Raw genomic sequence first — 17,238 nt, forward strand, 5'->3', positions numbered from 1 at the left:
AAAATGTGGAGTCAAAATGTAACCATTCACCATCCTGGGAGGGTTTGTCTTTGCTTAACTGCTTCATGTTCACTACTTAGGGGAGCAGGGGGGGAAGGAGGGCAAAGTCCCCTAAAGAACATGAGAGGCTTTTGTTTTTGCATTCAGAGCCAATGCTATTATCATGGGGAACATGCTTTGGTGGTTTCGTAACAAGGAAATATTCACCTTCCCTTCAATTCCTTTTATTTGCATGAGCAGTGAACACTGCATTTGGCTCTTGCTTTGTGCAATGACAGCAAGGTAAATGGGCACAGTTTATTCATCATGACTCATTCTATCCATCCTTTCTTGGGGAATTGGATAAGTTATTACCTCTGAAATGGGTTTCTCATAGACATCTTCCCCTACAGATTTTTCTTGGGCAAGGATGGCATCCCTATGCAACACTCGCAGCACGTTCTCTGGAGCTGCAGATCCATAGTGGGCCTCTAAAACTTCAGGTTTGGTTTTCTCTGTCTTCAGCATGTGGATGACATCTTCTCTAGCCTGCGGGATTTCAATTCAATATAATTAGACAACCTACAATCAACAAGCAAACCACACGTGTATTACTATAACTACGGTGTGTGCAGTGTGTGTATATAGTACACACACAGAGTACATGGTGGGGGGGGCGGGGGTTAAAAGAATATTAAGATTCCAAAATCAAGCAGGTGGGAAATGCCAGAATAAAGATTGCCTCTGTAATCTTCATTTGACTCTTTGTGGCTATGAATTATTGTGCGGGAAATGGCCCAACTTGATTATCATACACATTGTAAGGAGAGTGATCACTTTAGATAAGCTATTACCAGCAGAAGAGTGGGGTGGGGGGAGAGAAAACCTTTTGTAGTGGTAAACACCCATTTTTTCATGGTTTGTATGTATAAGAACATCTCCTGTATTTTCCACAGTATGCATCCGATGAAGTGAGCTGTAGCTCACAAAAGCTTATGCTCAAATAAATTGGTTAGTCTCTAAGGTGCCACAAGTACTCCTTTTCTTTTTGCGAATACAGACTAACACGGCTGTTATTCTGAAACCTGTTTCCTACCATCACGTATGAAGTCTATGACATTCGGGGTAAAACCTAGCTCTCCTGGGTCCCAGTCTAGGACCTTAACCAGAATAGAACATCCTTGTTCTTCTTACTACCTCCTGCCTCATCCACTGTCCATCCTGTGCACTGGATGAAGAAGGTGTCTTGTAGAACAAAGAATATATGATCATGTAATTAAACTACACCATACAGCACACACAAGGGGGCTGAATTAAGATTTCATGGACAACTATAATTCTGTCATTTCCTAACGACTGAATGCTTGACTTTGCAACCATAATGTTCTTTTAAAGTAATTATTGTACGTAAATGTCTAGGTTTTTTTAAAAAGGGAACTGGAAAAATAAAATACATGGAACCATATTAACTGCCATATGGATCAGCAGTAAGGTTTGAATTAAGGACCTTTATATTCATAGCATGGATCTCAAAAACTTGAGCTAAGAGAGTAACTAGTAGTAATAAAGAACTGTTAACATCTATGTGGACCAGCCACTACAGGGGGACACAGCACACACTTTGACAGTGGCTTACCTAATTATTTGCTGGACAACAGAGGAATCTTAGGAGTTTATTCCCGGCTCTGAATGGGAGTTTGTTCTTGTGGTTACAAATAGCAGAGCTAAGCACATTGATTTGACATGCTGTGGTTCTGCCATATCAGAAACAGAGGCCAGGTCTCAACTGTGTCTGAAGTGACTTTGTGCAATACCTGTTGCCCCACTGGTAAAATGGGGGAATGACACTTGCCTGTCTCTTAACGTGAAGTTATGAAGCCTTGCTCAATAAGAAGGATTGTGAATTTCACAGAATTATAGTCAGTAAGTAGAGAAGAACTCATGCTTTCCTACTGGCTCTCTCCTTCCCTTAGGTCAAAGAGGCAGCTGCTGCTCCTGCCCCATGTAATGCTCAATCTGTGCAGATCTGGGAAGACATTTCAGTGCACATGGAAGGTTCAGAGATTTTAGCAGCAAGCTTCTATAAAGCTCTAAACACACACACAAATGATGATTTTCAAAGGCTTATAACTTGGCCAAATCTGGGTGTGTTTTCATGGGGAAGAAAAGGTACCTCTCTGTCCCCAGGACTATCCCTCTGCCAATTTTACCATGGACGCACTAGAGCTCTTCAAAGAAAAGGCTTTTAACATTAGCAAAACTAGCTCTTTTCCCTAAACTTAATTCTTGGAAACAGCTAAGCCACTTTTACTGACACTTAAAAATTAAGCCTGAGGTAGAGTGTAAGCAGCCCACATAAGAACATTAGCAGTTATAAACAACTAAGAACAGGGGCTTCTAATGGAAAATATTAGGCAACCAGGTATTGCAACTGTCTCTTCCTGTAATATAGAGAATTCATGATAGAGGAGTATAAATGTTTTATCAGCATGAGTCTGAGGAAGCCACATTACTTATGAGTGACAAAAATGAGTTATACAGGTCATCCCTAACTTATGCCAATAAAAGCTGTACACTACAATCGATCATGTACTCTGTATAAGATACTTACAGTACATGAAAAGAGTTATTGTAGGAATGCTTTAGAGACGTTAAAGAAAATTTATCATGACTATTTTTCATACTCTCACTGTAACAGCAGGTACATTACTTATCACGAGTTCAGTGTTTCTGTGCTCAGAGGAAGCCATAAAACCCTCTCAAAGTGGAATGAAACAGTTTTTCTATGCATATAAATATCACAATTTTCAAATCCATTCTCCTGGGCCCTTCCAAAGGAAAAAGCGAGTATTGGATCCCACAGAAAAGCGGAAAGCACTGCAAGGCTGCGAGATATTGGATGATTAATTTGTGATGTTCTGCCCTCTACTACAGGACTGAACATAATTTGAGGGGGGAAACAAGTAAATATTTCTCTGTTAGGCTGATTTTATTTCATATATAATGACAACTCATTGAAAATGTTTTTGGAATGTTAAAAAGTTCAAAGGAGGATGGGAAGATGGATGGACAGGGGACAGATGAGGTGCTCAAAGATATATGATATTAGTTCTTCACATAGTTCTATGACTTTTCACATGGATATCACCATATGTGTATATATTTACAATATGTGATATATGTCCATGTCACATGTACTGTATATTCCCTTGTATATATGTGTGTATAAACGAAAAAGTGTGTGTGTAGATATCATATGCTCATTGTTCATATCCTCATCTTGTCAGGGGTATCAGCTAGTTCATCAAGTACTGTTTCCTTGTATGTTACCATGGGCTTATGATAACAATTTATGAAAAGCAAACTAACAAACAGATACTCCACTGAGGTTGCTAGGAAGCATCAGAGCAAAAATAGGTCTGTGCTGAACTGAACACAAATTGCTTTTATCTGGTAAGACACAAATCCAGGAGTGGGAGGATTTTGAAGTGCAACTGCTCTTAAATCTTAATGGGCTACAGGGTCACAGATAATAGTGTAGCTTTCAGTATTTCTCAGGATTTCAGTTAGTCTCCCTACAAACTCCTCATAATGATTGCATGGGGAATTGGCTAAAATAGCTGGCCTGTGAAATTAATGATTTCATGCTTCCTCCAAATGACTAATTTTCCACTTAAACAACAAGACTAGCCCTCGTGTTGCTGTTTTGTTTTAAGGTATAGTGAAAAAGTATATAATTAAAATAAATTTTAGGACACAGGCCATTTTCAGATAGCAAGCCAAAATAGTCCTGTTGGGAAAGAGCTGGGTTGCCTGGGGCCACATACTTGGTTTTAAAAAAAGAAAAAGAAAAAAGAACTGAGGCAGATTCTCCACTGTGAAGTATTTTTGTTGAAGTACTTCTTGGCTATGTCTTCACTACAAAGGTTCACTGCCAGCTTACAGCCACCGACATTCCTATATCACAAGAGCATGTGCACATTTGGCTGCTTTTGTTCTTGCCGCACATCGTCGCCACTTGTGGTTGTGTCAGCGGAAAATGTAGTGCACTGTGCGTGGACGTCCCAGTCTCTTCCGCACCACTGTCCGATGCAATGCTCGTGGGACATTTTGCAGTGCATTTTGGGATGCCAGCATAGTGCTCAGATTTATGGGAGCTCCCCCATAATTCCATCCCATAATTTTCATGCCATTTTTAAAAATTCCCACAGTTCCTCATGCCACTTTTCTGTCTATTATGTCACTAAAAGAAACATGAATCCTGAACAGCTCAGAGGAATTTTCAAGTCTGTTTTATAAACTCAGGGCACATTGAATTTGTGGAACTTCCGCTACCAGCTGTAGTGCTGCAATGAAGATAAGACAATTGAGGAGGGGTAATGCATAATGTAGACAGTGAATTAAAACTGAGGGTGTTGCAGGCATTTGCTGACCAGCTCCACACAGTAGAGTGGTGCTTCTACGCTGGAGAAAGGAGCACTGAATGGTGGGACCGCACTGTGATGCAGATTTGGGGTGACCAACTGTGGCTGCAGAACTTCTGGAGGCAGATGGCCACACTCCTGGATCTGTGTGTTGAGCTCTCCTCAGCCCTCTAGCACAGAGACGTTAGAATGAGAGCTGCTTTGGCAGCGGAAAAGCGGGTGGCAATTGCACTCTGGAAGCTGGCAACTCTGGTTGGTAGGTAGTCACTTTGGTGTTGGAAAACCCAGTAGAGTGGTTGTCAGAAAGGTGTCCAAGGCCATAAGTATCTCTTGATATGCAGACATGTGAGTCTGGACAATGTGCAGAAAATAGATGAGGGATTTGAAGCTTCCTGAACTATAGTGGGACAATAGATGGCACACATATCCCAGTTCTGGCAAACAGAGACTCTATCATCCCAACTGGTGGGTATTTTCTTTCATGTTTCTTGTTTGTTTAAGGACACAATGTTACTTAATATAAAACACATGCGAGGGCACAAGCACAAGGAAGGGATTTCAGATTGGAAGTAAACTTGCATATAAAATCACAGACTGCAGTCTCTAGCGGTTTTTGGTGGAATAAATGGGGTTTTCTGGCACTAGAAAACCATTTCTCAACTCCATTCCCCTTGTCATTGCGGTAAGTGGGAACATTCAGAGATATGAGACAATCAGATATTACAACAATTTCTAGTCAATCAAGATTTTATTTTAAAGTTTGAGATTATTTAGACAAGAGGTTGAGAATCACTGTGAGGAACTTAGAAAAATGGATGAGTTTTCACTTTTAGAAAATCACTTTACCTTTTAAATTCACTCATAACTTAAAATTGTTTGATATGAAAACTCCAAACCAATTTTATATGCTGTTCAGATTGTATGTTCTTTAAAGCTGGTACCATATCGAATCTTCCTTTATGCTGTACAGTGCCTACCATGTTACTGATGCACTAGCAGTAGTTTTCAAGGTGAACTAGCACAAAAGTTACTTTTACCTAGTTAGAGTAGAAAGGTTTTTAGTTACTAGCAGTTTTTGTTTCACCTGGGAGCCATGTGAGGGGCTCTGTGTGTGAACTTTTGATAGGAGGCTTGTGAATGTTACAAACTCAGTTCCACCTAATCTGAATTTAAGGCCTAAATTTACAAAATAAATAAAATAAATTAAGCCATTGCATTTGGGTGCCTCCATTTTTCAGTGCCCAACCTGAGAATCCTTATACCTGTTTTTCATACTATAAGAATAAAGGGCTACCCAGAAAAATCAGAGACAATACAATTTGAAACTGATAAAATGAAATAATTTTTACACAACCTACAGCTAGCACATAGAACTCATTGCCACAAGATATTAAATCCAAGATCTTACAGGAGTAAAAAAAGAACTGGACTTTTATATGGATAATAAGAACGTCCACAGTTACATTAGAAAGGATAAAAGTATAAGGGATATATGCCCTCATGCTTGAGAGCCTAAGCCAAGCACTAGCTTCTCTGTAATTAGGCAGAAAATGCCTGTTTTCTGGCTTTTCCGTTATTGTCCATTGTGAATATTGTTATATCTTCTTCCTCTGAAGCATTGGTTCTGGCCTCTATCAGAGAGGCTAGTGGACTAGATGAATCACTGGTCTGATCTAGTATGGTAATACCTATATTCTTAATAACTAGGGACCATATTGTTGAAATTCACATATGCAGTTGGTAAGGGTTTTCAACTCGAAGGCAGAGAGTGACCAGGGCCAGGGTCAGAGCCAGGAAGCTATGGAATTTTAACTCTGGATTTCCTGAGTTTCCAGTGTTTAGGGTTTTTTATATAACATAGAATCATAGAATATTACGGTTGGAAGAGAACTCAGGAGGTCATCTTGTCCAATCCCCTGCTCAAAGCAGGACCAACACCAATTAAATAATCCCAGCCAGGGCTTTGTCAAACCAGGCCTTAAAAACCTCTAAGGATGGAGATTCTACCACTTCCCTAGGTAATCCATTCTAGTTCTTCACCACTCTCCTAGTGAAATAGTGTTTCCTAATATTCATCCTAGACCTCCCCGACTGCAACTTGAGACCATTGCTTCTTGTTCAGTCATCTGCTACCACTGAGAACAGCCTAGCTCCATCCTCTTTGGAACCCCTCTTCAGGTAGTTGAAGGCTGCTATCAAATCCCCCCTCACTCTTCTCTTCTGCAGACTAAATAACCCCAGTTCCCTCAGCTTCTCCTCGTAAGTCATGTGCCCCAGCCCCCTAATAATGTTTGTTGCCTTCTGCTGGACTCTCTCCAATTTTTCCACATCCCTTCTGTGGTGGGGGGACCAAAACTGGACACAATACTCCAGGTGTGGCCTCACCAGTGTCTAACAGAGGGGAATAATCACTTCCCTCGATCTGCTAGCAATGCTGCTACTAATACAGCCCAATATGCCGTTAGCCTTCTTGGCAACAAGGGCACACTGCTGTCTCATATCCAGCTTCTCGTCCACTGTAATCCCCATGTCCTTTTCTGCAGAACTACTGCTTAGCCAGTCGGTCCTCAGCCTGTAGCGGTGCATTGGATTCTTCCTTCCTAAGTACAGGACTCTGCACTTGTCCGTGTTGAACCTCATCAGAATTCTTTTGGCCCAATCCTCCAATTTGTCTAGGTCACTCTAGACCCTGTCCCTACCCTCCAGAGTATTTACCTCTCCCCCATTATAGTATCATCTGCGAACTTGCTGAGGGTGCAATTAATCCCATCATCCAGATCATTAATAAAGATGTTGAACAAAACTGACCCCAGAACCGACCCCTAGGGCACTCCGCTTGATACTGGCTGCCAACTAGACATCGAACCATTGATCATTGAGCCTGACAATCTAGCCAGCTTTCTATCCACCTTATCGTCCATTCATCCAATCCATACTTCTTTAACTTGCTGGCAAGAATACTGTGGGAGACTGTATCAGAAGCTTTGCTAAAGTCAAGATACATCACATCCACCACTTTCCCCATATCCACAGAGCCAGTTATTTCATCATAGAAGGCATCTATTAATATTGTGTTAAAGGACAATATTTCTCATCCTTGACAATCACATTCTTTGGTTGGGAATTTGAGTTTGGGATTACAAAGGAGCCCGAGGGAGTAGTTTCAATGGGATTTCAGTGCCTGACAAATTAAACTCTGCTGAAAAGTTAACCCTTGATATTTCTCCCCCACTTAGCATATAGAGGCTAATCTGGTTGAAAGAGCTGGGTAACTGGTAACAAGTTCTGGAAGAAGGGGGTTTGGGCTGAGTGTGATCTGTCATGTTATCTGTTTTGATATCTCAGTGTGATCTCCGGTGTCAGCTCAGCACTGAGGACTCATTTATGCCTTCTTCCTAATTCTTCCTGAGACTTGATGGGAGAACAGTAGGATGCATTCCCCCCCAAAGTGAGTCAGAAATCATGTGGCTCTCTGATCTAAAGCCTCTGAGAATAGCTGTTTAGTGAGCTGTTGAGGATTTAATTTGAAAAAGAAAGCTGTCTGTGAAGCTGAAGATTACAAAGGGTGAAAGACCATGTCTGACTTCATCATGGGAGGATACAACTCCATTCTAGCCTACATCTTGGAGTCCCTTTCTTATCACTTCCCTTCATTCTACCAACACTGCCAGCCTCACTCCCCTTCATGCCCTCTTCCCACTTCTAGCTTTATGCCTTCATCCATGCTATTACCAGTGGTTGGAATAACCTTTCAATCACATCTTCTCCTCATTCAAATCCTTTAATAAAGGCACACTTATTCTGTAAGACCTTAACACTAATATTCGTCAAGTGCCTTCTCTATCCCAACACACTATAAGAAGAAGAGAGGAATGGGAGCAGAATAAGAGGAGAAAAACATTCCCCAAATTATAAACTAACACTGCCCCTCTCCTCTGGTCACCCAACATATCTTCTTCTTTACCACTGATGTGGCTTTGATATTGTTTCTTGTCCCAAACTGACCTTAGTTAGTGCTTTACAAATAATAAATAGCATCACAGATGTTTTAATTTTGTATAAAATACTCTTTATTTTATATTCTCATTCTGATTCTCACCACAAAGTTCCATTTACATCACTCTGGCCTTAAAGTTGGTATAAATTACACGGTAAATAAGGGCTTTGTGAAAAGGAGTCAGGCTGAGAACATTTTATGCAAAAGAGGCAGTTACTCCTCTGTGCAGTAACTGATGTTCTTTGAGATGAGTGTCCCTGTGGGTGCTCCATTCCCGGTGCTGATGTGTCCATGCACTTTCGCTCGGAGATTTGTACACCAGTACCCGCATGGGTCTGCCTCATGCGCCGCTGGTGCCTTAACAGCGTGTGCGCGGCCATGACTCCTCAGTTCCTTCTCTACAAAGGAGACCGCCCCAAACTCCAAAGTAGAGGGGAGGAGGGTGGGTAGTGGAGCACCCACAGGGACACTCATCTCAAAGAACATCAGTTGCTACACAGGTGAGTAACCTCCTCTTCGAGAGAGAGATGTCCCTGTGTGTGCTCCACTCCAGGTGACTGAATAGCAGTATCTCTAGGATGGTAGGGACTTCAGATCTGGTAAGAAAGCTGTAGACAGCACAGCTCAGGCCATTTGAGTGTCAGTCAAGGGTCCCCGAGTAAAGGCATAATGTTTGGCAAAGGTGTGCTTCAAAGCCCAAGTCGCAGCCTTGCAGGGGAATGTTATGTAGGAATGCAACAGATGTTGACACAGATCTGGTAGAGTGTTCCTTAATAGAGGTTGGAGGATGTATCTTCTTTAGTTGGTAGCATAAACAGATGCACTCCAATATGCAGTTGGATATTCTCTGAGTGGATAATGATTTGCCCTTAGATCGCTCTGCGACTGAGATACAAAGTTTAGGGGAAGCCCTGAACGAACTAATCCTATCCAAATAAAAGGACAAAGTTCTGAGCACATCAAGTGTGTGCATTGCTGCTTCGAAAGAGTTCACATGCGGTTTAGGAAAGAAGGTTGGTAGATGGATGGGTTCATTAAGGTGGAAGGATGAATATACCTTCAGGAGAAATTTTGGATGCATTCGGAGCATGACTTTATCCTTAAAATAGATAGTATATGGTGGGTCAGCCATGAGAGCTCCAAGTTCTACATGTCTGGCGGATGTAATTGCCACTGAGAATGCAGCTTTCATAGAGAGGTGTAGTAGAGAGCAGGATGCTAGCAGTTCAAAGGGCTTTTGCATCAAACATGTGAGGACCAAGTGGAGGTCCCATGGCTGAGTGGGTGGTCTGATGGGGGACAGGGTCTGGATGCCTTTGAGGAATCTTTTCGTGGGGTAGGCAAAGATAGCGGTGTCACCGATGTTCCGGTGAAATGCTGTGATTGCTGCCAGATGTACCTTTATGGAGCTAAAGGAGAGCCCAGATTGTTGGAGCTCCGGAAGGTAGTTCAGCACGACTGGAAGAGGTGCGGAAGTAGGAGCGATTTGCCTGGCAGAACACCATGCCGTGAACCTAGACCACTTATTGATATAGGTGGATGTGTAGATTGTGTCCTGTTGTGTAATAGTACAGTTTGCACCTGCTTGGAGCAGCCTCGTTCTTCGTAGGAGAACCATTGAAGAGCCATGCCTTGTCGTGGAGCATTGCTATGTTTGGGTGGTGTAGATGGCCCGTGAGTTGGGACAATAAAACAGAAGCAATGTTGTCGGTCATGATCCTGATCTTTTGTTTCTTGATGAGTGGGAGAAAGTGGAGGCAGGCGTTGTGGACCACTCACAGCTCTAGAAGATTTATACGTAGTAAGATGTCTGTAGGGGACCATAATCCTTGAGTGGTATGGTGACCCATGTGTGAACCCCAACCAGTGAGGATTGCATCTGTAGCGATTATAATAGAAGGGGATTCCTGTAAAAATGGGACCCTGGAACAGAGATTGTGTGGTCAAGTCCACCATATGAGTAAGTCCTTGATCTTGATAGGCATGATGAGAAGTTTGCATAGTCTGTGTACATTTGGTTTGTAGACTGTGGCTAGCCAACCTTATAGGCATCGCAAGTACAAGCATGAGTTCTTGACCACAAAAGTGCATGCAGTCATGTGGCCTAGAAGTTGTAGGCAATTGTGAGCCGTGACCTGTGGGCTGTTCCGCAGTTTGGTGACCTGATTCTTTATGTTGATGAATCTCTCAGTTGGAAGACACACTATGCTACTTGTGGAGTTGAGGTGTGCACCTAGGAACTCCAGACATTGAGTAGGGATTAATGTGGATTTGTTTTTGTTTATTTGCAGGCCAAGTCCCTGAAAGCAGTCGATGGTCATCTGTGTGGTTCGGATGACTTCCTTGCGGGTTTGCAGCTTCAGGGGGCAAGGGAAGGGAAGGGAAGATTATTATTCCTTTTTTCCTCAGTTGTGTGGTAACCCCGTGAGGATCTTGGAGAAGATGCAGAGTGCTGTTGAGAGACTAAAGGGTAGGACCTGTATTGGTAGAGGTTTGTTCCCAGAACAAATATGAGAAAACGTCTTTGGGCAGGGTGTATAGATACGTGAAAATAAGCATCCTACAGGTTGAGGGCTGAAAAACAATCTCCCTGATCCAATGCTGGAATAATGGTCATTAGGGTAACCATTTTGAATTTTTGCATTTTGACGAACATGTTGAGTTGCCTGAGGACGAGAATGGGTCACCATCCCCCACTCTTCTTTTGCGTCAAAAAATAGTGGGAGTATTTTTCCCTGTGCTGATTGGGTACCCTCTCCACTGCTCCTGTTTGCAGAGGATGTTGTACCTCTTGGTGGAGCAAGTGGTCATGAGAGGGGTCCCTGAAGAGGGACAGAGAATGGGGGTGAGGGGTGTATGGACAGAAAAGGGATGGTATAGCCCAATCGGATAACCTCTAGGGCTCATCTGCCCATAATGATGGCTCACCAGTTGTCATTCAATGGGGGCAAACGGTGACCAAAGGGATGAATAATTAGTGTGAGTGCTGGAGTGGGTGGGAGGTCTTCTATGCCCTCAACCAAGGCTTCAAATCTGCTTGTTAGGTGAAGGAGGTTGGGATGCTGCTGATGGCGGGGGACGGGGGGCGGCGGTGTTGAGGACTAGGTCTCTGGTGTCGATGCTGTTGCTGATTGTATGGCTGTTGGTGTCTTTGTTGTGTGTACGCCGGGTATCGTGGGCGTTGGTAAGGCAGATACGTATACTGTCTCCTTCTAGAGGCCTGTGTATGGATGCCCAGAGATCTCAGTATAGCCTTGGAATCTTTCATGGTGTTCAGCACCTCTTTGGTCTTTGCTGCAAATAATTTCTCACCATCAAAGGGGAGATCCTCCATGGTGTTCTTTATCTCACATGGGAAAGAGAAAGAGTTGAACCATAAAGCCTAGCGCATAACAACAGCCATCGTGGTGGACCTGGCTGTGGTGTCCGCAGCATCAAGGGCAGCCTGGAGTGCCATGTGGGAAATTATTTGCCCTTCAGAGACCACTGCCTTAAATTGCTGTCTCTTTTCTTCTGGAATATCATTAATAAATTCCATGAATTTTCCGTAATTTTTATGGTCATATTTGGCTAGGAGGGCAGCATAGTTTGCCACCCTGAATTGCAGTGTAGAGGATGCATAAACCTTGTGGTCAAATAAATCCATTCTTTTACTGTCCGTGTCAGAAGGAGTGGACTGGAAATGCTGCTGCTTGTTTCTTTGGTTCACCACTTCGACTACCAGTGAGTTTGGAGCTGGATGTCTGAAAAGAAACTCTGAGCCCTTGGAGGGAACATAGTATTTCTGATCTGCCCTCTTGCAGGTTGCGGGTACAGTGGCTGGAGTTTGCAGATATTCTTGGCTGGGTCCATGATAGCTCCATTGATCAGAGGACAATCTTGGAGGAGGTCGCAGGTTACAAGACATCTGTCAGTTCATGTTGAGTCACTGACACCTCCTCCATAGTGATCTTGAGTTCACTAGCCACCCTTTTAAATAGTTCTTGAAAGTAGGTGAAATCATCTGCCATTGTCAGTGGGTGGTGGCATAATAGCCTCAGCAGGTGCGGAAATGGATTTTTATTATTTGGAGAGGTATCGGGTGGCACCTCTTCTGTATGCACCACTGCAGGTTCCTCCTGTATCTCCAACAAAGAGGTGTGCGGAGGAGATTCGGTGAGTTTGCAGTTTGGTCTCCAAGCCCACTAAGTCTTTAGCCTCTCCAATCAGACTGCTGGCAAAGCTGCACTTTAGTGCTCATTGAGGTGGTATGTTTTGGGATAGGACACTTGTCCACTGCAAGCTGGAGTGAATGAGTCAAACTTGTTTCACATAAATCACCAAAGAGCCATTAGATTATATCAGTTTTCAGTCATTACCAAAATGGGCTGGATTGGAGTCAAACCAATGAGTCATTGGTGAAAGTAAAGCTCATACCAAGCCCCTGAGCCAATCAGTTTCTTAACTTCTTTCTTCAATTCTGGCTCTGCATAACTTGCCTTCCTGCTAACTGGCTCCACATCTTCTCAGAGCTACCTGCCTATCAATAATAATCTGCTGCCTAAAACAGTAATTAGTTTAGAATTTGCTGATCAAAGAGCTTCTTTATTTCAGTAACATAATGAGAATTCCCCAAGCTATTAGGAAGGAGTGTGGTGTAAAGTTAAGGGCAAATGATATCATTCATAAGCAATGCTTTCAGGAAACCATTAGAAGTTCATCTGGTATTTTTCACTTTCAAAAAACTACCTTTCTAATCACCATGGCACACTGGAACGATTACACAAGTAAAAGCACCATATAATACAGGATCAAAGTTTACAAAGTCATATTTTATTTCTGATTAATGGCATGACAGTAGCTGTGAAATCATGGATAGGAGGACATTTTTTATTACTTGTGCTGTTATTTTACACCTGCAGTTTATTAATAGTGCAACAGCTGCTGCGTACAGGAACAGAAACTAGATAAGGTCACAGGTTCCTTATGCAGTGTGGTGATCCTACCAGTAGCTAATTTCCTAAATTCCAATAGACTTTGCAAGCTTTTCACATAGTGCTAATAAAGACCAAGAGCAAGGCCTCATATTACACTCCTCTCAAGGAAATCAGGTGGCTGTTCTCAACCTGGTCTCAGCTGTATCTGAGGCATGCTGGGTGATATGTCACTGCAGAGACTGAAGGGACCTTTTGTTTCTGGAAATTCCAGTTAGACAGTTCAGGTTATGCATGTGTACAGTAAGGGTTCATCTAGATAAAATTAATGCAGATGACTTCTTCAGGCAGCTGTAGCCCTATTGTGTCTCAGAGCACATTATAAGCAAACACGGATATCAGTGTAACATTCCTAACAAAAGTCCAAATACTTAGATTTTGTAACTCTCCTTCTCGTTAGATTCTTAATAGATAGACTAATTTAAATTTTTTTTAAAATCTTCCTACATTTTGTGTTAAAATAAGAAAAAAATAGAATGAAGAAATAAAAATTGGCCACTCCCAAGACATTAAATTGAGGCTCCTTTGAATCATATAATACTAAATTGTCCCTTTAGGGTCCTTCCATTAATATCCTACCTCCTCAAAGTATCCCTATGTACTCTTACAACGACTTTGTCACAGGGTAGCTGGGCTTTGTCCTTAGAGACTAAACAATTTATTTGAGCATAAGCTTTCGTGAGCTACAGCTCACTTCATCAGATGCATTCAGTGGAAAATACAGTGAGGAGATTTATATACACACAGAACATGAAAAAATGGGTGTTATACACACTGTAAGCAGAGTGATTACTTAAGATGAGCTATTACCAGCAGGATAGCAGGGGGGGGGAGGGGGGGTGAGGAAGAAAACCTTTTGTAGTGATAATCAAGGTGGGCCATTTCCAGCAGTTATTCAAGTTATTCCAGTCTCTATTCAAGCCTAAGTTAATTGTATCCAGTTTCATCGGAATGAAGTGAGCTGTAGCTCACGAAAGCTCATGCTCAAATAAACTGGTTAGTCTCTAAGGTGCCACAAGTACTCCTTTTCTTTTTGCGAATACAGACTAACACGGCTGCTACTCTGAAATCTGATATGAAAATAAACCTCCTTGAGTGAGGCTGGGCATAGCAGCCTGCTTTGGATCCGGGGACAAGCGGTGGCCCTGGTAACAGACAAGCTGGGCATGTGTTGTTGGGATCAAACGTTTACTGAGCGCAAGATCCATTGCACAAAGCTGGAAGCTTGGATCCTGTCACTGAGCACCATTGCACATTGCTTTTTTTTTTTGGTCAAACCCTTGAGAAATAGCTGTGGGAAAATGAAACTGAATCGTGTTATCCCTGTCCACAGCGTCTGTAACTTTTACCTTCCATTATGACACAGTCAGCGTGATATCAACTATCAACTGCATATTGCTGCGAGTCTCTTCCAATGATAATACAGAAAGTCCTATTAAAATCAGTGTGTGGGGGGAGACATACGTTGGGCCAACCTGTCCCCACTGTAAACACTACTGAAGTGACGCCAGTGGAGCCACATCAGAGATTAATCTGGCCTCTTACAGTTTAAAAAAAAAAAAAAAAAGTCCAAGCTACAGATGGCAGTGCTACGGAGAAGTACTGAGCAATATATTACTTCTTACAGAAAGCTTCGAAACAGATCAAATGAGCACTAGCAGGCATCTGTCTGTTATTTCCTGCCCACACAGCTTTGTTCTGCTTTATTGCCAGAGAGCTCCATAGATGATGTCACTTTTCTCTGAAGAGAACAGGCCACCAGAGCCTTTCACTGACATAATTAATTATCTGTAGTCTGGGCTAGGGCCAGCAAATTCCCATGGCAAGGCCCCTAGAAGTATTAACTCCACACTGCTTGATGCTTTCTGACTTTTAAAAGGCTGCAGTATAATTTCTTGTCTGTTGACATTGAAAAGGAGCTCTACTCTGTACTATCAAATAATGGGTAGGTTGCTGCAACATACAGATTTACAGTTTCATGATCTTTGGCAGTGGAGAAGCAAACTCAAAAGGTCACTGTAGATTATGTACACAAATCAAAGCATGTTGGGATATGTCTTACATGCTTCAGGAATGCATCACAATGACTAAACCCGCTGTTTTGGGGTTTGCTATATCCAGCCACATAAATGATATCTTAGCCGCAGTTAACCATATAAAATATTGTGCACATGACTTGAACCCAGCAACAAGTACAGACCACCAAACTGAACGCACTAGCTAACAAGAAGAATGCTTTTCAAACAACCTGTAGATTGTACATAGGGAATAACCATCCATAGTCACACAAAAAAGACTCTTATCCACATTTCAAGATTTCTCTGGGGTTCTGTGTTGCAGTGAACAATTTGTTTGCTGATCTCATTTTTTATTTTATTCTCCTTCCAGCAGACAGTGAGCTAGTCACAGAATTTATTGGAGTTTAAATCTATGCTCTGGTTTGCAGTAAAATCATGGTAGTAGATGATCAAAGTTTATTCAAAAAAAGAAAAGGAGTACTTGTGGCACCTTAGAGACTAACCAATTTATTTGAGCAAGAGCTTTCGTGAGCTACAGCTTAAGTGAGCTGTAGCTCACGAAAGCTCATGCTCAAATAAATTGGTTAGTCTCTAAGGTGCCACAAGTACTCCTTTTCTTTTTGCGAAGACAGACTAACATGGCTGTTACTCTGAAAAAAGTTTATACAATTTTCTTCAAGTGATAAAAGGTAACTTTGTTCAAAGCAGACTTTGCCAATAGTTAGTAACTTTGAATGCATAGTTTTTAAGGCTAGATGGGTCTGTTATGATCATCTAGTCTGACCTCCTGTATATCACATCCCATAGAATCTCATGCAGGAATTTCTGCATCAAGCCCATAACTTCTGGCTAAAGTAAAACATACCTTTTTGCAAGATGCCCAATCTTGATTTAATAACATGATGTGGTAGATTTGGCAGCACTTGCTTTGGTAAATTGTTCCAATGCCTAACTACCTTTACTTATAAAATGTGTTTTAATTCCAATCTGAATTTTTAGCATCAGCTTCCAACCACATGCTCTTGTTATGGCATTGTCTATTAGATCAGTGGTCCCCAAACTGTGGGGCACGCCCCTCTTGGCAAGCATGGAGGAAAGTCTGGGGGGCGGCACGGGGGGGGCCTAAGCCAGCCCCCATGGGGGTGGGGAGGGAGTGCCACCGAGCCCTACTTTGGCCCCAGCCGCCAGCACCCAGCTGCACTCCTGGCCCCCACTCCCGGCCACAGCCCCCGCCCCCGCTCCCAGTTGTGACTCAGCCCCCACTCCTGACCGTGCCTTGGCTCCTGCTTCTGGCCGCAGCTCAGCCGCCAGCCCTGGCCCTGGCTTGGCCCTCAGCCCCCAGCTGCAGCTGTGGCCCTGGCTCCACTCCCGGCCACCCCTCCTGGCCACAGCTAGGCCACCGGCCATGGCCTTGGCTCGGCCCTCGGTTCCCAGCCTGGGGGCGGGGAGGGTGTAGATGCATTCAATTACTGGTAAGGGGGGGACACAAGAGGAAAAGTATGGACACCACTTCATTAGATTAAAGAGCCCCCTACAGTCAAATCTCTTCCCTGTGCTACTATTTGTAGATGGCGCTCAAATCACATCTTAACCTTCTCTTTGATAAGCTAAATAGACCGAATCTCTTAAGTATCTCTCTATAAGGCAGGTATCCCAGCCCTTGAATCATTCTCATAGCTCTTTTCTGAACCCTTTACAATTTTTCAACATCCACTCAATGCCCTCCTCAACAGCCAACCTCTTAAAAGAAAATTAGTTTCCCCTGAACAAGAACTGGGGATCACGCTTTCTCACTGGTATTAATGTCTTCATAGTCAGCAACACTTCAAGGGAGGATCTTGAAATCA

General features: G+C 42.8%; 1 protein-coding gene across 2 annotated transcripts in view; it reads right to left on the reverse strand.

The window, feature by feature from the left end:
- FILIP1 (filamin A interacting protein 1) overlaps nucleotides 1-17,238 on the reverse strand; it is a 164,854-nt gene that overhangs the window by 62,682 nt on the left and 84,934 nt on the right. For both annotated transcript variants that reach the window (XM_084625102.1, XM_084625101.1), the window contains exon 3: nucleotides 355-528. In XM_084625102.1, coding sequence (XP_084481228.1) covers nucleotides 355-528 — 174 coding nt within the window. The remainder of the gene's footprint in view (nucleotides 1-354; nucleotides 529-17,238) is intronic.

The sequence above is a fragment of the Lepidochelys olivacea genome, assembly GCF_965140295.1.
Source record: "Lepidochelys olivacea isolate rLepOli2 genome assembly, chromosome: 3".
NCBI classification, from domain to species: domain Eukaryota; kingdom Metazoa; phylum Chordata; order Testudines; family Cheloniidae; genus Lepidochelys; species Lepidochelys olivacea.